Below are 21,613 nucleotides of genomic sequence, written 5' to 3' on the forward strand. Positions count from 1 at the left end.
GAGTTCAGGGAGAAGTCTGAAATAGATGTGTTATCAGGCTAGGGATGATCATTAACACCATGAGAATGGGTGAGATTTTGCATGGAGAAAATATTGATTGAAAAGAAATAGGCCTAAGGTTGAGACCTGATATGCTCATCATTTAATGGATGGGCAGAGAAGGAGGGGTCAGCAAGGAGACAGAAGAAGGAGCGGTCTGAGAAATAGAGGAACAAAACCCAAAGAGGTGTTGGTGCAGAGGCAATGGAGGAGTTTCAAAAAGGATTAAATGGTCAATAGGTGCAGATGGATGCTGAAAAATATCCATTTTATCTAGCAGCATGACAGTCATTGGTGACCTTGGTTTGACAGTGCCCCAATGTCCTTGGAAAGTTTGTTTCCAAAATTTGTAAGGTCGACTTGTCCATCCTGTCCAAGCAAGTGTTTTCCATTTCAAATTATCTACTTCTTAGCCATAACTCTTATTTCTAATATACGGTCTGATTGGATGCCACAGGAAATCAGTCTATTGGCATGTGATTGGAATGGGCACCACCCCAGAAGTACACTCAATTTTCCTTGAAGGCCACACATTTCTTGTGAGGAACCATTGCCAGGCCTCCTTGGAGATCTCACCAATAACTTTCCTTACTGCTCAGACACTCTTGATGGACCTTGGCCAGTTCCTGCTGTTTTGTCATATCTCTTTACATCAATATGGTAATATCTTTGGATCTTAAAAATTGGGTTTGTAAATAAATATCCAGCTCTACTTTTAATGGAATTCACTAGGCAGTGAACAGGAACATAATGAATTGTATCAAGTGGTATTATATATCAGTCCTCAACAGAGATACCCTAGTTTCTAGTTTCCAGAGTAAAGATTTTACCATAAGTATGAGAAGGTTTGAGTATTAGCAGTACTTGTGAATGTTTAGTTAGATGTCTGTGTTAGAGTGAGGGGAGGTGGATAAGGGATAAATGAGGTGGAAATGAGGCATCGTAGAGGAAGAGAGGTTTTGTGAGCACTTTAGACAGAGGACCTTGAATTCCTGATGGAGAGAATGAAGTCATAGAAGTTAAGACAAGAAAGCTTTGTAGAAATCTGACATTGTTTGATTTGTTTTGTCTGACTCCAGATGGCATGGAAGCTTATGTCAAGGTAGATAGCTGCCCAGAGGAACCACAAGTATGGATGAAAAATAATGAAGAGAGAGATTATGATGATGACCTTTATGATTCTGACATGGACATGCTCAGATTTGATGATGACAATTCTCCTTCCTTTATCCTACTTAGCTCAGTGGCAAAGAAGCATCCTAAAACTTGGGTCCATTATATTGCTGCTGAAGAGGAGGACTGGGACTATGCTCCTGCAGTTCTCACACCAACTGACAGGTAAGCACCTTTTTACTCAGAGGGTTTTTTCTGGTTATTCAAAACAACAAATCCTTAAGCCATATTTAGGGTTTGGTACAGATATGGAATCCTATGACAGGGGCATTAACATGTATGGAAATAAATATAGCTAAACATGAGGAATGCATTTATTTTTCACTTGCTCCTTTCTTGATTAAATCATACCAGCTGTTTTAGAGGTGGTTTTCAGCTACCTGTCCTTTATTTAGAATTTTTCATTCCAACCCCTCATCATTTTGCCTCTCATACAGAAGTTATAAAAGTCAATATTTGAACAATGGCACTCAGCCGATTGGTAGGAAGTACAAAAAGTTCGTTTTATGGCATATAAAGATGAAACCTTTAAGATTCATGAACCTATTCAAATGAATCAGGAATCCTGGGACCTTTACTTTATGGAGAAATTGGAGACACACTGTTGGTAAGTTGAAGAGAAGGTAAGAATTTCTAAAATACTTCATAATTCAGTCTTGTCGCCAAAGGGCATTGTTCTGGTTTGCTGATGCTGCTGGATGCAAAATACCAGAAATAGATTGGCTTTTAAAAAAGGGGGTTGATTTGGTTGCAAAGATACAGTCTTAAGGCCATAAAATGTCCAAGGTAACACATCAACAATGAGGTGCCTTCACTGAAGGAAGGCCAATGGCATCCAGAAAACCTCTGTTAGCTGAGAAGGCATGTGGCTGGCATCTGCTCCAGAGTTCTGGTTTCAAAATGACTTTCTCCCAGGATGTTCCTCTCTAGGCTGAAGTTCCTCAAAAATGTCACTGTTAGTAGCTCTTGGGGCATTTTTCCTCTCTTAGCTTCTCTGGAGCAAAAGACTGCTTTCAACGGCCATCTCCAAAATGTCTCTGTAAGCTGAAGCTCCTCTCTCAGTTCCAGTGCATTCTTCAAAGTGTCCCTCTTGGCTGTAGCAAGCTGAATCGTTCTGTCTGAGCTTATATAGTGCTCCAGTAAACTAATCAAGGCCCATACTGAATGGGCAGGGCCACACTCCATGGAAATTATCCAGTGAAAGATATTGCCCACAATTGAGTGTTCACATCTCCACAGAAACATCCATTCAAAAGTCTCCAACCCAATCAACACTGATATGTTTCCTGCCCACACAAGACTGCATCAAAGATAATGGCATTTAGGGGGACATAATACATCCAAACTAGCACATTCCACCCCCTGGACCCCAAAATGACATGATCTTTCCATATACAATATACATTCATCCCACCACAATATCACAAAACTTAAATCCTTTCAGTAACAATAAGTACAAGATCCCATCAAAATCAGTTACATGCATGGTCTGTCCAAAAGCAAAATTCTCCTCTGGCTCTGTACCTGTGAAATTTAGAACAAGTTATCTGCTTCCAATATACAAAGGAGGGACAGTCATAGGGTAAACATTCCCACTGACATAAGGAGCAACTGAAAGGAAAACAGGGTTAACAGGATCAAAACAGTTCCTAAAACCTGCAGGACAAACTCCATTAGATTTCAAAGTCTGAGAGTCATTTACAGAATGATGTTCTATCTTGGGGCTTGAGAGAGCAGGAGTCTAATCCTTCCTAAGGGCCTTTGTGGCAGCCCTTTTCTCTCCAAATGCTGGGTTGAGTGCTCCAACATATCCACACGTTGGAGAAACCATCTTCTCGGCCCCATCCTCCTCAAACATTGGGGAAGCATCTGGATTCTCTTCCATCTTTGGGGCACATGCTCAATCCCTTCAGAACAGTGGGGTGGCAGCCAGGCTCTCCCTAGTCCCCTGGGAATGCGCTCCACCCTTTTTGAGGCCTGAGGTGGCAACACCTTTCAGGAACATTGAGGCAGAAGGTCCACCCTCGACCTCCAGGGCAAACTCAGCTTTCCATGTGTGTGGGCTACTCCACTCTCCCACCCTGAGACCTCTTGACTCCAGACCTCAACCTCCATGGCTCTGTCTTTAAAGAAATTTTTCCTTCAATTTGTTCCTTGTCTGTCTCCTCCAGTCTAGACTGGCAACGGCTCTGTCTATAAAGATCTTGCAAAAATTCTGTTGGCTTTGCATGAAGCACACAGGGGTCAAAGCCATCAGACAATAGGACTTTCCACAAATCCTTTCTGGATAACTCCATCTCCAATTTTGGCTTGTACTGAAATGGTGGTCAGGTTCCATGTTTGGTTAAATTCTCATGTGAGGCTGTAGCTTCTGGGGTTCTACCCCCTTGGAGCCCAGCATTTTCCAAACCATCAGTTTCTGGTATCTTTGAACCCAAGAGTTCACTTCTAAGTTTATCTCTTTCCACTTGCATTTTACTGTAAGCTGCAAGGAGAAGGCATGATGTATCTCCAACTTCTAGTTTCAAAATCTCATCAGCCAAGTATCCCAGCTTGTCACTTTCAAATTCTGTCTTCCATCCAACACCAGCATTCAATTTTGCCAAATTCTCTGCCATTTTAAAACAAGGATCACCTTTCTTCCAGTTTGCAACATCACATTCATCATTTCTGCTTAAGGCCTCATCAGAAGTATTTTTAGAGTCCATATTTCCACATACAGTCTCTTCATAGCAGTCTAGGCCTTTTCTATCAAGCTTCTCACAATTCTTCCAGAATCTTCCCATATCCATTTAAAAGCTGCTCCAACATGTTTGGTATTTGCAAACTCAACAGCACTAGCACCCCACTCCTGGTACCAAAGTCTGTTCTGGTTTGCTAAAGCTGCCAGGATGCAAAATACCAGAAATGGATTAGCTTTTATAAAGGGGGTTTATTTGGTTACACAGTTACAGTCTTTAGGCCATAAAGTGTCCAAGGTAATGCATCAACAATTGGGTACCTTCACTGGAAGATGGCCAATGGTGTCTGGAAAACTCTGTTAGCTGGGAAGCCATGTGGCTGGTGTCTGCTCCAAGTTCTGGTTTCAAAGTGGCTTTCTCCAAGGAGGTTCCTCTCTAGGCTGCAGTTCCTCTTCAAAATGTCACTCTCAGTTGCTCTTGGGGTATTTATCCTCTCTTAGCTTCTCCAGAGCAAAAGTCTGTTTCAAAGGCCATCTCCAAAATGTCTCTGTAAACTGCAGCTCCTCTCTCAGCTCCTGTGCATTCTTCAAAGTGTCCCTCTTGGCTGTAGTAAGCTCACTCCTGTCTGAGCTTATATAGTGCTCCAGTAAACTAATCAAGGCCCATGATGAATGGATGGAGCCACACCTCCATGGAAACTATCCAATCAGAGTTATCACCCACAGTTGGGTGGGGCGCACTTCACACAGAAACAACCTAATCCAAACGTTCCAACTTAATCCCACCAATATGTCTGCCCCCCACAAGACTGCATCAAAGAACATGGTTCTTTCTGGGGGACATAATATATTCAAACTGGCACACCAGCCAACTACAGTAGAATGCATGTTCTTTTCAAGGGCACATAGAACATTCTCCAATACAGACCATATATTAGGCCATAAAACAAGTCTCAATAAATTTAAAAGAAAACTACAGTTCAGCATTCCTCATAATATAGATGCAAAAATTCTTAACAAATATTAACAAGCCAAATTATCAAATTTCAAAAGGATTATACAACCATGATCAAATGGGATTTATCCCAGGATGCAAGATTAGTTTACACCTGAAAATAAGTACAATACACTGTGTTAACTAAATAAAGGACAAAAAGCACATGATCATGTAACAGATGCAGAAAAGGGAAATTTGACAAAATCCACTAACCCTTTCATGATAAAAACATTCTCAACCACTAGCAATAGGAAGCACCTTCCTCAACCTAATGAAGGGTATCTAAAGAAAAGTTCATAGCTAAGCAAACATACATAGTGGTGAAAAGAGTGAATGGCTTTCACCCTCAGACTGGGAACAAGTTAAGAATGGTCCACTCATGACACCACTATTCAATACTGTACTGGAAGTTAGAGTGCAATAAGTTCAAAGAAAAGGAATTAGAAGCATTTGAATTGGAAAGGAAGGAAATAATACTGTCTTTATTTGCAAATGACATGAACTTCTATAGAAAATTCTAAGCAATCCACACAAAAAAGCCTATGAGAACTAACAGACAAGTTCAGCAAACTTTCAGGGTACAAGATCAACATAAAAAAATAAGTTGTATTTCTATACACTAGCAATCTGAAAATAAAAATTAAGAAACCAATTTCATTCACAATAACATAAAAAAGAAGATACCTTGGAATGAATTTAAACAAATGAAGTAAAAGATGGTTACACTAAAAACTGATCATTGCTGAGATAAATTAAAAGAAGATGTAAAAAAAAGGGACATATTATTTTCATGAATTGGAAGAGACAATTATTGTTAAGATCCTTCCCAAAATTTATCTATATATTACATACAATCCCTACCAAAATCTCAACTGCCTTTTTTGGAAGAAATTCATAAGGCAATCATAAAATTCATATGGAAATGCAAGGGCCGTACAATACCCAAAACAATCTTGAAGAAGAACAAAGTTGGAATATTCACAAGTCCAGATTTCAAAACTTACCACAAAGCTACAGTAATCAAGAAGTGTGGTACTGACATAAGGCATCTAGGAGAATTGGAATAGATTTGAGAATATGGAAATAAACCCACACATCTGGGGTCAATTGACTTTTGACAAGGGTGCCAAGATCATTCAATGGGGGAAAGAATAGTTTATTCAGCAGAAAAAATTAATTTGGACCCCTTCCTTACACCAAACACAAACATTAAGTCAAATGGACCAAAAAACAGCAATGCAAGAGATAAAGCTATAAAAACTGTTAGAGGAAAACAAAGGAGTATATCTTGTGACCTTGGGTTAGATAATACCTTCTTAGATATGACACCAAAAGAAAAAAGCAACAAAAGAAAAAATAAACAAATTGGACTTCATCACTGTGATGGTTAGGTTCATGTGTCAATTTGATGAGGTGATGGTGTTCAGGTATCTGGTCAAGCAAGCATTGGCCTAAGCATTACTGCAAGGACATTTGTGGTTGGTTAATAAACCAGAAGGCTGATTTATTAAATCATCACTCAATTGGCTGCATCTGTGGCTGATCACATCAATGAAGGGCATGTCTTATGCAATAAGAGATTTCAATCAGTTGGATTTAATCCAATCAGTTGAAGACTTTTTAAGGGAGAAAGAGAGGAGGACGTTCACTTCTTCTTTGGCTGACCAGTGAAGTGTTTCCTGAGGACTTCATTGAAGACCTTCATCAGAGTTGCCAGCTCACTGCTGGCCCTACAGACTTTGGATTCATGCATCCTGCCCTATGGAATTTGGACTCATGCATCCTGCCCTACAGAATTTGGATCCATGCGTCCCCACAGTTGCATGAGACACTTTTATAAATACTCACATCTATAGATACCTCTCATTGATTCTGTTTCCCTAGAGACCACTAATACAACTTGGTACCAGGAGTGGTTCTTGAGAAACAGAATCTTAAAATGGGCTTTCATAATTGGTTTTCTACTCTGATTAGATTCAAAGGCACTAACGATTCTATTTCCAATAACAAAGATGGCACTGAAAAGGCCATGGCATGAGTTGGTAGTGGAGATACCCAAAATATCACTGTTTGATTCTCCTAATCATATTCTTGTATGAGGCAAGCCTCCGGGTGACAGTGTTTTTGACACCTTCACAGAGTTTCTGGAGTTAAAAGGTAATAATGATTTGTCTGGCTGTCTTGGATATGCTGGATAAAGTCATAGGAGGGATGAGCTGAAGGCTTCAAATTTGAAACTTAAATGCCATATGACAGATGTAAAGTTTTCTATGTGTGTTCTGAAAGAAAATCTTATTTCCTGTGACCACAGACTTGAGATCTCTGAAAACTGGACCCAGAGTCTCATTGTGCAAAGCAGATTTACAACATAAACTAAAATTTCAAACTTGCAGGGTGTCTACCTTAAAGTGAAGGCAATGATTGGAAAAGAAGGAGATCTTGAAAACTTGGGATGGGGACATATGGATTGATAATAATGGCAGTGAGGACACTCGGACCCTGGATTCTGCTGAGTCTTTGTTAGATACACCCGTAGTGGTCTGTCCTGAGGAAACAGCCCTCACACCTCCAGTCTGCCCTGAGGAGACAGCTTCCCAGCCTCCAGCCTGCTTTGAGGAAACAGCTTCCCAACATTCAGTCTGCCCTGAGAAGTCTGCCATCCAATGTCCACCTAAAGAGATTAACCCTTCAGTGCCTGCTAATCCTGAGGAAATAATCCCTGCTAATTCCCTGAGGAAGCAGCCCTCACTCCTCTGTCTGGAGAGATTAATGCTGTTTCAACCATATGAAACTGCAACAGAATGTCCTGAGGTAAAAGGCTTGAGGGATACTTCTAATTCTTTTCATGACCCACCCACACCACCAGTCTTTGCTTCAGGACCTATAACTAGACTAAAGTCCCAACGGGCCCCAAGGGGTGAAGTACAAAGTGTGACCCATGAGGAAGTATGCTATACTCCAAAAGAACTCTATGAGTTTTCCAATTTATACAGACAGAAACCAGGGAATATGTGTGGGAATGGATATTAAGGGTATGGGATAATGGTGGAAGGAATATAGAGTTGGATCAGGCTGAATTTACTGATATGGGCCCACTAAGCAGAGATTCTGCATTCAGTGTTGTAGCTCGAGGGGTTAGAAAGGGTGTTAAACGGTTTGGGTGGTTGGCTGAAGCATGGATCAAAAGGTGGTCAGCATTACTGGAGGTTGAAATGCCAGAACTGCCCTGGGATAATGTAGAGGAGGGGATTCAAAGGCTTAGAGAGATTGGAATGTTAGAGTGGATTTATCATGGAAGACCTGCTCACACAGCCCTGGAATGTCCAGAGGACACACCTTTTACCAGGACTGTAAGGAATAAATTTGTGAGACTAGCTCCATCATCCCTGAAGAGCTCTGTAGTCGCCCTTCTCTGTAGGTCAGATATTACTGTAGGAACTGCTGTCACTGAGCTGGAATCCTTAAACACAATGGGGATAATCAGGTCCCGAGTCGGTAGAAGCCAAGTGGCTGAGGTTAATCTCCACAGACAAGGTGGATATGGCTACTGTCCTAGTTTGCTAATGCTGCGGAATGCAAAACACCAGAGATGGATTGGCTTTTATAAAAAGGGGGTTTATTTGGCCACATAGTTACAGTCTTAAGGCCATAAAGTGTCCAAGGTAACACATCAGTAATCGGGTACCTTCACTGCAGGATGGCCAATGGCGTCCAGAAAACCTCTGTTAGCTGGGAAGGCATGTGGCGTCTGCTCCAAAGCTGCGGTCTCAAAACGTCTTTCTCCCAGGAAGTTCCTCTCTAGCAAGCTTGCTCCTCTTCAAAACATCACCCCCAGCTGCACTCTGTTTCCTCTCCCCACCCCCGCAAGTCAGCTCATTTGTATAGCTCCACCAATCAAGGCCCACCCTGAATGGGCGGGGCCACGCCTCCATGGGAACATCCCATCAGAATCATTATGCACAGCTGGGTGGGGGCACATTCCAAGCAAATCCAACCAGCACCAAAACTTCTGCCCCACAAGATAACAAAGACAATGGCATTTGGGGGACACAATACATTCAAACCAGCACAGCTACCATAATGGAAAACAGGCTCAAAGCAGCAATCAAAATAATATGACTCGCAGACTTACGGCATTGGCTAGTGGATCATGGAGTACCAAGTAGCAAAAATAGATGGGCAATCGACTAAATTCTTGTTTGAACTATATAGGCAGAAGAATTCTAGGTCACGTGAACAAAAAGTCCCCCTTGAATTACAAAAACAGAGAGTCACAGCCCCTTAATCAATTCCCAGATTGAGACAGTTTACAGATCCAGAGCCCCTTGAATGAAGGGAAGGCCGGGAACCCTTGGGGAAGGACCCTGTTACACTGCTAAGAATTTATACTGTTAATCTTCCTCCCAGCCTTCCCCAGGGGGACCTACAGCCTTTTACCAGGGTGACTGTGCATTGGGGAAAAAAATGATCAGATAGTTCATGGATTATTAGACACTGGTTCAGAAGTGACATTAATTCTCGGAGACACAAACATCACTCTGGTCCACCAGTCAGAGTTGGGGTTTATGGAGGTCAGGTGATTGATGGAGTTTTAGCTCAGGTCCATCTCACAGTGGGTCCGGTGGGTCCCCAGACCCATTCTGTGGTTATTTCCCCAGTGTCAGAATGCATAATTGGAATAGACATACTCAGCAACTGGCAGAATCCTCACATTGCTTCCCTGACTCCTGGAGTGAGGGCTATTATGGTGGGAAAGGCCAAGTGGAAGCCACTAGAACTGCCCCTGCCTAGCAAAATAGTGAACCAGAAGCAATACCGGATTCCTGGAGGGATTGCAGAGATTAATGCCACTCTTAAGGACTTGAAGGATGCAGGGGTGGTGATTCCCACCACATCCCCATTCAACTCTCCTATTTGGCCTGTGCAGAAAACAGACAGGTCTTGGAGGATGACAGTGGATTATTGTAAGATTAGCTAAGTGGTGACTCCAATTGTAGCTGCTGTTCCAGATGTGGTATCATTGCTTGAGCAAATCAACACATTCCCTGGTACCTGGGATGCAACTATTGATCTGGAAAATGCTTTTTTTCTCAATGGCTTTTAGTAAGGACCACATGAAACAGCTTGCTTTCAGCTGGCAAGGCCAGCAGTATACTTTACTGTCCTACCTCAGGGGTATATCAACTCCCCAGCCCTATGTCATAATATTGTCCACAGGGACCTTGATCATTTCTCCCTCCCAAAGACAGCACACTGGTCCATTATATAGATGATATCATGTTATTTGGACCTAGTGAGCAAGAAGTAGCAACTACTATAGATTTATTGGTAAGGTATTTGAGAGGCAGAGGATGGGAGATAAATTGAACAAAAAATACAAGGGCCTTCCACCTCAGTAAAATTTCTAAGTGTCCAGTAGTGTGGGGCATGTCAAGACATCCTTTCTAAGGTGAAGGATAAGCTGTTACATCTGGTCCCTCTTATGACCAAAAAAAGAGGCACAATGCTTAATTGGCCTCTTTGGATTTTGGAGACAACATACTCCTCATTTGGGTGTAGTACTCTGGCCCATTTACAGAGTGACCAGAAAAGCTTCTAGCTTTGAGTGGGAACCAGAACAAGATGAGGCTCTGTGACAGATCCAGCCCACAGCTGTGGCATCTTGGGGAGTTCCTCATAATCAGTTGACTGAGGAAGAGAAAACTCGAGCCTGGTTTACAGTTGGTTCTGCACAATATGAAGGCACCACCCAAAAGTGGACAGCTGTAGCACTGCAGCCCTTTCTGAGATGTCCCTGAAGGACAGTGGTGAGGGAAAATCCTCTCATTAGGCACAACTTTGAGCAGTGCACCTGGTTGTTCACTTTGCTTGGAAGGAGAACTGGCCAGAAGTGCATTTGTTTACTGATTCATGGGCTGTTGCTAATGGTTTGGCTAGATGGTCAGGGACTTGGAAGGAACATGATTGGAAAATTGGTGACTAAGAAGTCTGGGGAAGAGATATGTGGCTAGACCTTTCTGAGTGGGCAAAAAAGAATGACAATATTTGTGTCCCGTGTGAATGCTCACCAGAGGGTGACTTCGGCAGAAGAAGGTTTTAATAACCAAGTAGATAAAATGACCCGTTTGGTGGATACCAATCAGCCTCTTTCCCCAGCAACTCCTGTCATTGCCCAATGGGCTCATGAACAAAGTGGTCATGGCGGTAGGGATGGAGGTTATGCATGGGCTCAGCAACATGGACTTCCACTCACCAAGGCTGACCTGGCCACAGCCACTGCTGAGTGTCCAGTTTGCCAGCAGCAGAGACCCACACTCAGTCCCCGATATGGCACCATTCCTCGGGGTGATCAGCCTGCTACCTGGTGGCAGGTTGATTACATCGGACCACTTCCATCATGGAAAGGGCAGCGATTTATTCTTACTGGAATAGACACATACTCCGGATATGGGTTTGCCTTCCCTGCACGACATGCTTCTGCCAAAACTACGATACATGGACTTACAGAATGCCTCATCCACTGTCATGGTATTCCACACAGCATTGCTTCGGACCAAGGAACCCACTTCACAGCAAATGAAGTGAGGGGATGGGCACATGCTCATGGAATTCTCTGGTCTTACCATGTTCCCCATCATCCAGAAGCAGCTGGGTTGATAGAACGGTGGAATGGCCTGCTGAAGACTCAATTACGGCGCCAACTAGGTGGCAATACCTTGCAGGGCTGGGGCAGTGTTCTCCAGGAGGCTGTGTATGCTCTGAATCAGCATCCACTCTATGGTGCTGTCTCTCCCATAGCCAGGATTCATGGGTCCAGGAATCAAGGGGTGGAACCAGGAGTGGCACCACTCACTATCACTCCTAGTGATCCACTAGGGAAATTTTTGCTTCCTGTCCCCGCAACCTTAAGCTCTGCTGGTCTACAAGTCTTTGTTCCAAAAGGAAGAGTGCTTTCACCAGGAAACACAACAATAATCCCATTGAACTGGAAGTTAAGACTGCCACCTGGCCACTTTGGGCTTCTTATGCCTCTGAATCAACAGGCAAGGAAGGGGATTACTGTACTGGCTGGGGTGATTGATCCTGACTGTCAAGGGGAAATAGCACTGCAACTACACAATGGAAGTAAAGAAGAGTTTTCCTGGCATACAGGAGATCCCCTGGGGCGTCTCTTAGTACTACCATGCCCCGTGATTCAAGTCAATGGAAAACTGCAACAACCCAATCCAGGCAGGACTACCAATGGCCAAGAAACTTCAGGAATGAAGGTTTGGGTCACCCCACCAGGCAAAGAACCACGGCCAGCTGAAGTGCTTGCTGAGGGTAAAGGGAACATGGGATGGGTAGTGGAAGAAGGTAGTGATAAATATGAACTACGGCCATGTGACCAGTTACAGAAACGAGGACTATGATGACATGAATATTTCCTCCTCGTTTTGTTATGATTATGTTTGTATTTGTCTGTAAAGAAAATATTTTTGCTTTCTTCTCTGTCTTATCCCCTTATCATAAGGCATAAGCTGTAACGTTCATATTGAAGGTATGGTTTTAGGTGATGTGTACAACTGCCAAGTTGACAAGGGGTGGACTGTGATGGTTGGGTTCATGTGTCAACTTGGCTAGGTGGCCTAGCTGTCTGGTCAAGCGGGCACTGGCCTGACGATTGCTGTGAGGATATTTGAGGCTGGTTAATAAACCAACGGGCTGGTTTGTTGGATCATCAGTCAATTGACTGCGGCTGACTGATGACTCATCAAGGGGCGTGACTTCAACAATGAGAGAACGCAATTGGCTGGATTTGGTCCTGGTGATCAGTTGGAGGCTTATAAGATGGACGGTTAGAGAACCTTCACTTCTTTGGCTTCTCAGTGAAGCATATACTGGGGAGCTAGTCGAGGTTGCCGGTTTGTTTCCTGAGGAGTTCGTCAAAGTTGTCAGTTTGTTTCCCGAGGAGTTCCTCGGACATCTCCCTTGGAGTTGACAGCTTGTTGACGGCTCTGCAGAATTCGGACTTGTGCGCTCCCGCAGTTGCGTGAGTCACTTTTACAATTTGATAATCAGAGACATCTCTCATTGATTCTGTTTCCAAGGAGAACCCTGATATAGATACAGAAATAGATAAATTGGACTTCATCAAAAGTAAAAATTTTGTGCATCAAAGGACACTGCCAAGAAAGTGAAAAGAAAACCTACAGAGTGGGAGAAAATATTTGGTAACCATCCATCTGATAAGTGTCTAATATCCAAAATATATTTTAAAATGGCTACAACTTAAGAATAAAAGGACAAAGAGCCCAATTTAAAAGCAGGCAAAGAATTTAAGTAGACATTTCTCCAAAGCAGGTATACAAATGGCCAATAAGCACATGAAAAGATATGCAACATCATTAGACATTAGAGAAATACAAATCAAAGCCATAATGAGATACCACTTCACACCTATGGATGACTATTATTAATAAAACAGAAAAACAAGTGTTGGCAAGGATGCAGAGAAATAACAATCTCTGTACATTGTTGCTGGGAATTAAAATAGTGCAGCAGCTGTTGAAAACAGTTTGGCACATCCTCAGAAAGCTAAGAATGAACTACCATATGACCCATCAATTCCTCTCCTAGGTATATACCCAAAAGAACTGAAAGCAGGGACTTGAACAGATATTTTTACACCAATATTCATAGCAGCATTATTCACAATAGCCAAAAGATGGAGACAGTCCAAGCGTCCATCAACAGATGAACTGATAAACAAAATATGGTGTGTGTGTGTGTGTTTGTGTGTGTGTGTATATATATATATATATATATATATATATATATATATAATGGAATATTATTCAGCAGTAAGAAGGAATGAAGTCCTGATACATACTACAACATAGATGAACCCTGAAGACATCATATGTAGTGAAATAAGCCAGGCATAATGACAAGTATTGTGTGATTCAACATATATGAAATACCTAGAATATGCCAATTCATAGAGACAGAAAGTAGATTACAGGTTACCAGGGCCTAGTGGGGAACTAGAAATGGGTAGTTATTGCTTAATAGGTACAGAGTTTCTTTTGGGGTGTTGAAAATGTTTTGGTAATGGATGTGGTGATGGTAGCATAACATTGTAAATGTAATTAATACCATTGTATTGCATAGTTGACAGTGATTAAAATGGGAAATTTTATGTTGTATTTATGTCACCACAATATAAAATTAAAAAAAGAACATAGGAACTGATTTAAAGCTGTTTTAAGGGCAAATTTGAGACAATTTGAGCATCAAAATGAATAACGATGGTGATGGGTTGTAATGCAAAGAACTAAAAAAAGAATCCAGGGATCCATAATCATAGTAAAAAAAACTAAAGGGTGACATAGATTTTTTTCTATGTGAGAATTCCAACTAACAAATATAGAAGAAATGACAAAATTGGAAAACCATTTTGCAACCATCAATATAATATTGGATACTTGTAAGGAACTTCTAATGGATGCTAAAATCATTTGGTGAAAGATTCTTGGGGACAGGATATTTACATAGTCTCAAAGTATCACTCCATAGATCGTTAGAAAAGGGAAATGGTTAACTTTATAATAGAGATATTAGGTGGACACCTCCTTAATCAAGTGACCAATCTGGCATCATTAATAATAAGACAAACAGGCATCAAGTGTCCCCTGATCTGATGCCATGAGGAGAACACATGACCCACACAGTATTCTGACTTAAAGTGTTTAACCAAAATCTAATAATAAGAAAACAGCCACACAAATTTAGAATGTGGGACATTCTACAGCACAACTGCCCTGGACTTTTAAAAAATGTCAATGTCATGAAAGACAAAACTGACCAGAGACTAGGGTGTCTGTTTTAGCTTAAAGAATACTTAAAGAGATATGACAAATAAATATAATGTGTTATCTTTTATTAGATTCTGGATTAGAGAAAAATATTTAAATGATATCATTATGATAACTGGAAAATTATAAATATTAGTTAATGTTGTAGCAATATTAAATTGGTTGAGTATAATTATGGTATTTTATCTAGAGAAACCACCTTATTCTCAGGTAAAATGCCATGATGTTTATAACTTCAAATGATTCAAAAAAAAGTGTGTGTGCATGTGTGTATGTGTGTGTATGCATGTTGTGGGGGGGGGGGAGAAAGTAAATATCTCAAAATGTTAACAATTGGTGAATCTAGGTAAAGGATTTAAGGAAGGGTATTCACTGTATTGGTCTTTCAACTTTTCTCCAGGTGTTTTTCCAGAGAAATATTGGGGGAAATAGCAACAAGGAATAAGTCTAACAAAAGATGTAAAAGCCTTCAAATCTATCATAAACATTTGTTGAGGAATCTCAAAACAGGGACCTTAATGAGCTGTTCCCTGCCCTGTGTTCAGACCTTGCACATCTTCTTTGTTTTTCAAAAAGTTGTATGAAACACCCAAAAGTTACTTCAAAAATGTTTAGGAGATAATTTGCCATATATGTATATTATGTTATATATTCTGTGAGCTCAGGATACAGCACTGACCAAGGTCTTTGCCCTCATGGAATTATTGACATTTGATAGGAAGACAGAATGGCCAATAAACATGTAAACAGATAAACAAGAAGATATTAGAAGTTACAAAGGAAACGGCAAGTTGAAGTTGAGAATAAACAGAGGTGATGGAGAAGAGCTCTCTAAAGAGGTGACATTTAAACTGAGACCCAAGGGATAAAAAGAAGATGAATAAAAGAAAGTGTGAGACGTGGTGATGGCTTGAACCAAGGTGGTATCATTGGAGGGGGGTGAGAAGAGGTCAGATTTTGGATAGTCTTTGAAGATAGAAGTGACCAGATTTGCTGATGGATTGTACTGGGGTGTGAGAGAAAGAGAAGTCAAGGATGACTCCAAAATTTTTCACACAAGCAACTGGAAGAATGCATGGGCCCCATCTCAGATGAATTAAATCAGAATCTTTGGGGTAGAGCCCATGCACCAGTATTTTTAAAAAGCTCTGCCAGTGATTCCAGTAAGCAGCCAGGTTGGGAACCTAGAGAAAAAGTAGCACAAGTACGAAAGACGGCCCAAGCTTCTTGTATTCTGGTGGCTGAACTCTCTGTGTAAGATCAGTGTTATTTCATATCCCATTTACCAGGAAAAGTGCCCTTCCACTTGGAATCTGGAGTGAAACTGAGTCTAATAGCCCCAGGAAGCAGGAGCCCTTTTGTTGCAGTTTAACCACTTCTTGCCCATTATTGTGGTGGATTATCTCTTTTCACTCGAATTACATTGAGATCTTCTGTATATCATCAGTATAACTGTCCCGTTCATGCTGTTCTTGTTTTTCCAAGATTCCTGCTTATTCTTTTCATTTGGAATCCACAAAACAGTGCAAGGCTTCAGAGTTGCCCTGAATTACATTTTTAAAATTTTCAGACTTTCATTTTCTCAATAGGTGAACTTACTTCCGAACCCTGAGTGGCAAGCTGCCTCGAGTCTTAGACTCTCTTCCCTCTTCTTTCTCCCCTTGGCATCCCCTTCTGCTGAAGTCCCCAGGCTACCCTGGATTGCCTACTTTTCTTTGTTGCTACCTGTATGTGTGGAACTATCTTATATGACTAATAACATTCCAAATGTAAGACATAACTGCAATAAAGGCTTCCACATCAGGCAGGCAAGGTGCTATTTTAATCCTAGATGTCACACCATCTTTCCCAGACCCAGATGTGTGGGAGTTGGGGTCAATCCTGGAGTACTAGCAGCATGGATTTCCCAACTAGAGAAAGGAGTCAGCACTTTCTGGCGAGCATTGTGATGGATGCCAAAGAGGGTGTGGGGCCACGTTGTGTGTGACTGACAGAGTAGGAGGTTAATGGATTTAAGGAGCCTAGGGCAGGATATAAACATAATTTTTTCCTATCAGACAACTGATAAATGCTATCTTTCCTCTTTCAGGTTTTTCAGGGAAATCAAGACTCCGTCACACCTGTGGTGAACTCCCTAGACCCACCACTACTGACTCGATACCTTAGAATTCACCCCCAGAGCTGGGTTAACCAGATTGCCCTGAGGATGGAGGTTCTGGGCTGTGAGGCACAACAGCTCTACTGAGACATCCTCCGCAGCCCTTGCTGGTCCCTTCTCCCCTCCCTCCCACACTATTGCCCAGCATCTCTCCCTGACTTGCCTTCTACCTCTGTACCCGGCCTCCGGATTACTTCCTACCCCATGGTCCCATCATTTTTTCTATGTATTTATATAATCATAGCAGACACTGCCCTGATGCCTCCCAGATTAATTGCCATTCATCCTGCCTTTTCTGGGGGGTTTGCATCCAATTTAACTCTTGCCCATTTGCTGCCACTGTTCTCAGACTGATCCTTCCTTATCATGTAGTTTGGCAAAACAAAATGAGGAGATGCTCTGTTTGGAAAGCATTCTTCCTCTGACAAGTCAGGTCTCTCACAGAGCCACCACTTCCTCCACTGTGGACAAGCATGTCAGTGAAAATTGGCAGAAGATACTCAGATTAGGCTTCATACACTTAAAATAAAACTCTCACTTTATTATCCAAGTCAAGTACTGAAGGGATAGAAAATTAAATGCAATTAAATCCTTTTAGCAAAACACAACAAACAAAAAATAACCTGTTTCTTAAGTTTTCTGTATTCAGTTTTTTGTACATGGTGCAAAATAAATTGAGCTGAATTTTTCCAGTGGAAAGACTTTAACCACATGTCTTGGGGTTTTTCCAAAAGGCAAGTCGTTTTGTCACTCTGCAAAATGGAGATAGTATAAGAACTATTGCTACCTTAAAGTCTATTTTTGCCACCTTATAGATAGATATAATTACCTTGTTTTGTCACCTTGAGATGTTGGTAGGAGCACATTCTTGCCTCCAGAATTAGTTTTCTTAAACTTAGTTTCAAAAGAGGGGTTCTGAGTCCTCTGAAATTATGTACAATATTATGTATGGATAACTTTATGCAGTTTTCTGACAAAAAGTTTCCATTGATTTAATCAGATTTTAAAATGGGTGAATGCCTTAATGAACTGTAACTTAATCTCAGAAGGAAGTAGAAAGCCATTTAGCCTTAATTCTGACCAATAAAAACTAACATAGGTTAGGGTAACAGAAGTATTGGAAACCCTGAAATAAAATGACAATGTCCTTTTGAAATTTTTGGTAGCCAAGAAAGATAATGATCATAATAGACTTCTAAATGACAGATTTTTAATATCTTTGGGGGAAAATGAGGAAAATCCATGGTTATTTTGGAATAGGAGATACAAGTTTATAATTATAAAAATGCAGTCATTTTTCTCCCTTCTTCTAATTTCCTGCTAAAAGGACACAAAAAAAGTCCCACCTACATAGCTGAAACATCAAGGAGTCATAGAAGAAAATTAAGCTGGTGAAAGCACAGAGAAAACACTCCAGTCTCCCACTTCCACTACACAAAAGGGAACCCCGCATGAGTTTGTGAAGGATTTACTGCTCCTTACATCTGCCGGCCCACCCTCCACTATAACTATCCAAACATCTCCTGGATGATAACAGGGACTAGAGGCAAGAATAATCCATTTAATCAATAGAGCAGATGGAGAAAGCATCCAAGGTTTGCAATCGTGAGTGATTTGAAAACAAGAGTTCCTAGTATAAAAAAATTTATCCCAATCTCAGAAGAGGCAGGATAATGAGCACTTTTTTTCCCATGCTAGCACATTTTCTAAGAAGTCTGCTGACCCTTATCTGATTCTTAGGGAACTGTAATTTACTTGTCATAGTATAGTTTACTGACAATCCACAACTGATGCAACTGCAAATGGTTTAGTTATAAGGTTCTGTAAAGTTTGAGGTTAACTTGCAAAAAACAGCAAGTTGTTATATTTTATAGCCCAGTAGAGAAGTTAACCCCAAAGGGATAAGATTTTATTTCCTGTAAAAAGTTAACCACCCTTATGTCTAACTTAATCTTGTTTTGGCATTCTTTTCCAGCTCTTCTGTCTTCTCGATGGTCTTCTCAATGAGTGAAGTAAAACCTTGACACATACAAATGACTTTGTTTGAACATTGTGTTTTTACACTGGAAATAAAAATGTTAACAATGATTTTTAAAAAATAGAAGCACAGAATAGCAGGATGGATACTTTAGAAACCTAAATTAGTGACTCAGAATCAGAATTTAATTCAGAGTAAAAAGTGACTTAATTTATGAGAGGTGAAATAAAATAAAAGAAATAAAAAATAGAGCCTTATCAAGGAGGGCAAGATGGCTGCATAGAGAGGAGTGGAAGCTAAGTAGTCCCCCTGGAACAACTACAAAAAACCAGAAACAACTCGTAAATAATCCAGAATAACTGCGGGGGGACAAACGAGACCATCCACTCATCATATACCAACCTGAATTGGGAGGAATGCCCGAGAACACAGCATAAAATCTGTAAGTAAAACCTGAGGAACCAAGTCGTGAGACCCCCTCCCCCATAGCCCGAGCTGCAAAGCCTCTTGGTGCCAGAGAGAAGCTCTCTCCCAGCAAGCGAATACAGCTCAGCTGAGCTCCAACTGGGGTTTTAAGTAGCGAGTGTGAACTGCTCACTACAGGTACGCATCCCCAAAAAACAGACAGAGGCTTTGGGTGACGACTGACCTGGGAGAGCCGGAGGGTTGCCTTGGACTGGGTCTGAAGGGGACTATCTGTTTCTTTTTTGGCTCAGTGGAGAAAGCCCCAGTCATTTCCAGTTTCCAGGGCTGTGACTCAGAGAAGGGTGGAGACAGCACAAGCAGAGAGGGAGACCATTGAAATGCTAATGACCTTCACCTGAGGGGTCTGTCTTCTCTAGGAGGAAAGGGGTGGAGCCCTCTCCATTCAGAACCAGACCCCAGAGCCTGGGGGAACACGGCCATACCTCCTCACACCAGTCAAGAATTATGGGCTAACAGGCATCACCTGCTGGGCAGAAAAGCACAGTGACCTGAGGCATCAAAGGGTGGAGCAATTTTCTAAGACACACCCACAGGGAAACCAGATACTGAATACTTCTTCCCTCTGGGACCTGAGCCTGTTCTGGTCTGGGAAAACCTGAGTTGGATAACCAAGGAAACCATGCCTAGACAACAGAAAATTACAACCTACACTAAGAAAAACAAAGTTATGGCCCAGTCAAAGGAACAAATGTACATTTCAACTGAGATACAGGAATTTAAACAACTAATGCTAAATCAATTCAAAAAGTTTAGAGAAGATATTGCAAAAGAGATAGAGGCTGTAAAGGAAGCACTGGGCATGTATACGGCAGAAATCAAATGTTCAAAAAAACAACTAGTAGAATCTATGGAAATGAAAGGCACAACCCAAGAGATGAAAGACACAATGGAAACATACAACAGCAGATCTCAAGAGGCAGAAGAAAACACTCAGGAACTGGAGAACAAAATACCTGAAAGCCTACATGCAAAGGAGCAGATGGAGAAAAGAATGAAAAAATATGAGCAATGTCTCCGGGAACTCAAAGATGAAACAAAGTACAATAATGTACGTATCATTGGTGTCCCAGAAGACGAAGAGAAGGGAAAGGGGGCAGAAGCAATAATAGAGGAAATAATTAATGAAAATTTCCCATCTCTTATGAAAGACAAAATTACAGATCCAAGAAGCGCAGCGTACTCCAAGCAGAAGAGATATGAATAGGCCTATGCCAAGACACTTAATAATCAGATTGTCAAATGTCAAAGACAAAGAGAGAATCCTGAAAGCAGCAAGAGAAAAGCTATCCATTACATACAAAGGAAGCTTAATAAGACTATGTGCGGATCTCTCAGCAGAAACCATGGAGGCAAGAAGGAAGTGGTGTGATATATTTAAGATACTGAAAGAGAAAAGCCGCCAACCAAGAATCCTGTATCCAGCAAAGCTGTCCTTCAAATTTGATGGAGAGCTCAAAATATTTTCTGACAAACAGACAATGAGAGACTTTGTGAACAAGACACCTGTCCTACAGGAAATACTAAAGGGAGCACTACAGGGTGATAGAACACAGGAGTGCATGGTTTGGAACACAATTTTGGGAGACGGTAGCACAACAATGTAAGTACACTGAACAAAGGTAACTATGAATACGGTTGAGAGAGGAAGGTGGGGAGCATGTGAGACACCACAAGAAAGGAGGAAAGATAACGACTGGGACTGTGTAACTTGGTGAAATCTAGAGTATTCAACAATTGTGATAAAATGTACAAACATGTTCTTTTACGAGGGAGAACAAGCAAATGTCAACCTTGCAAGGTGTTAAAAGTGGGGAGGCATTGGGGGGGGGGGATGCAATCAGCATAAACTAGAGACTGTAACTAATAGAATCATTGTATTATGCTTCCTTTAATGTAACAAAGGTGATATACCAAGGTGAATGCAGATAAGAGGAGGGGATAGGGGAGGCATGTTAGACACTTGACATTGGTGGTATTGTCTGAGTCTTTATTCTACTTTGATTTAAGGTTATTTTTCCTTTTGCTGCTTCCTAGCTGCCATTTTTTTTCCCTTTTCTTTTGCCTCTCTACCTTCTTTGACTCTCCCTCCTGCCTTGTGGAAGAAATGTAGATGCTCTTATATAGATAGTGGTGAAGGTGGTGAACACATAAATGTATGACCATGCAGAGAACCATTGATTATTTACTTGGGATGGAATGTATGGTTAGTGAACAAAACCATATTAAAAAAAAATGGGTTGATGAC

General features: G+C 41.3%; 1 protein-coding gene across 1 annotated transcript in view; it reads left to right on the forward strand.

Annotated features, from left to right (window-relative positions):
* Positions 1-1,123: 1,123 nt before the first annotated feature.
* Positions 1,124-21,613, forward strand: part of LOC119522537 (calmodulin-A-like) — a gene marked incomplete at its 3' end in the record, with an annotated part of 35,438 nt that continues 14,948 nt past the window's right edge. Inside the window, exons 1-2 of the mRNA XM_037820950.1 lie at positions 1,124-1,377; positions 1,650-1,693. Coding sequence (XP_037676878.1) covers positions 1,124-1,377; positions 1,650-1,693 — 298 coding nt within the window. The remainder of the gene's footprint in view (positions 1,378-1,649; positions 1,694-21,613) is intronic.

This window comes from Choloepus didactylus, chromosome X (assembly GCF_015220235.1).
Source record: "Choloepus didactylus isolate mChoDid1 chromosome X, mChoDid1.pri, whole genome shotgun sequence".
NCBI classification, from domain to species: domain Eukaryota; kingdom Metazoa; phylum Chordata; class Mammalia; order Pilosa; family Megalonychidae; genus Choloepus; species Choloepus didactylus.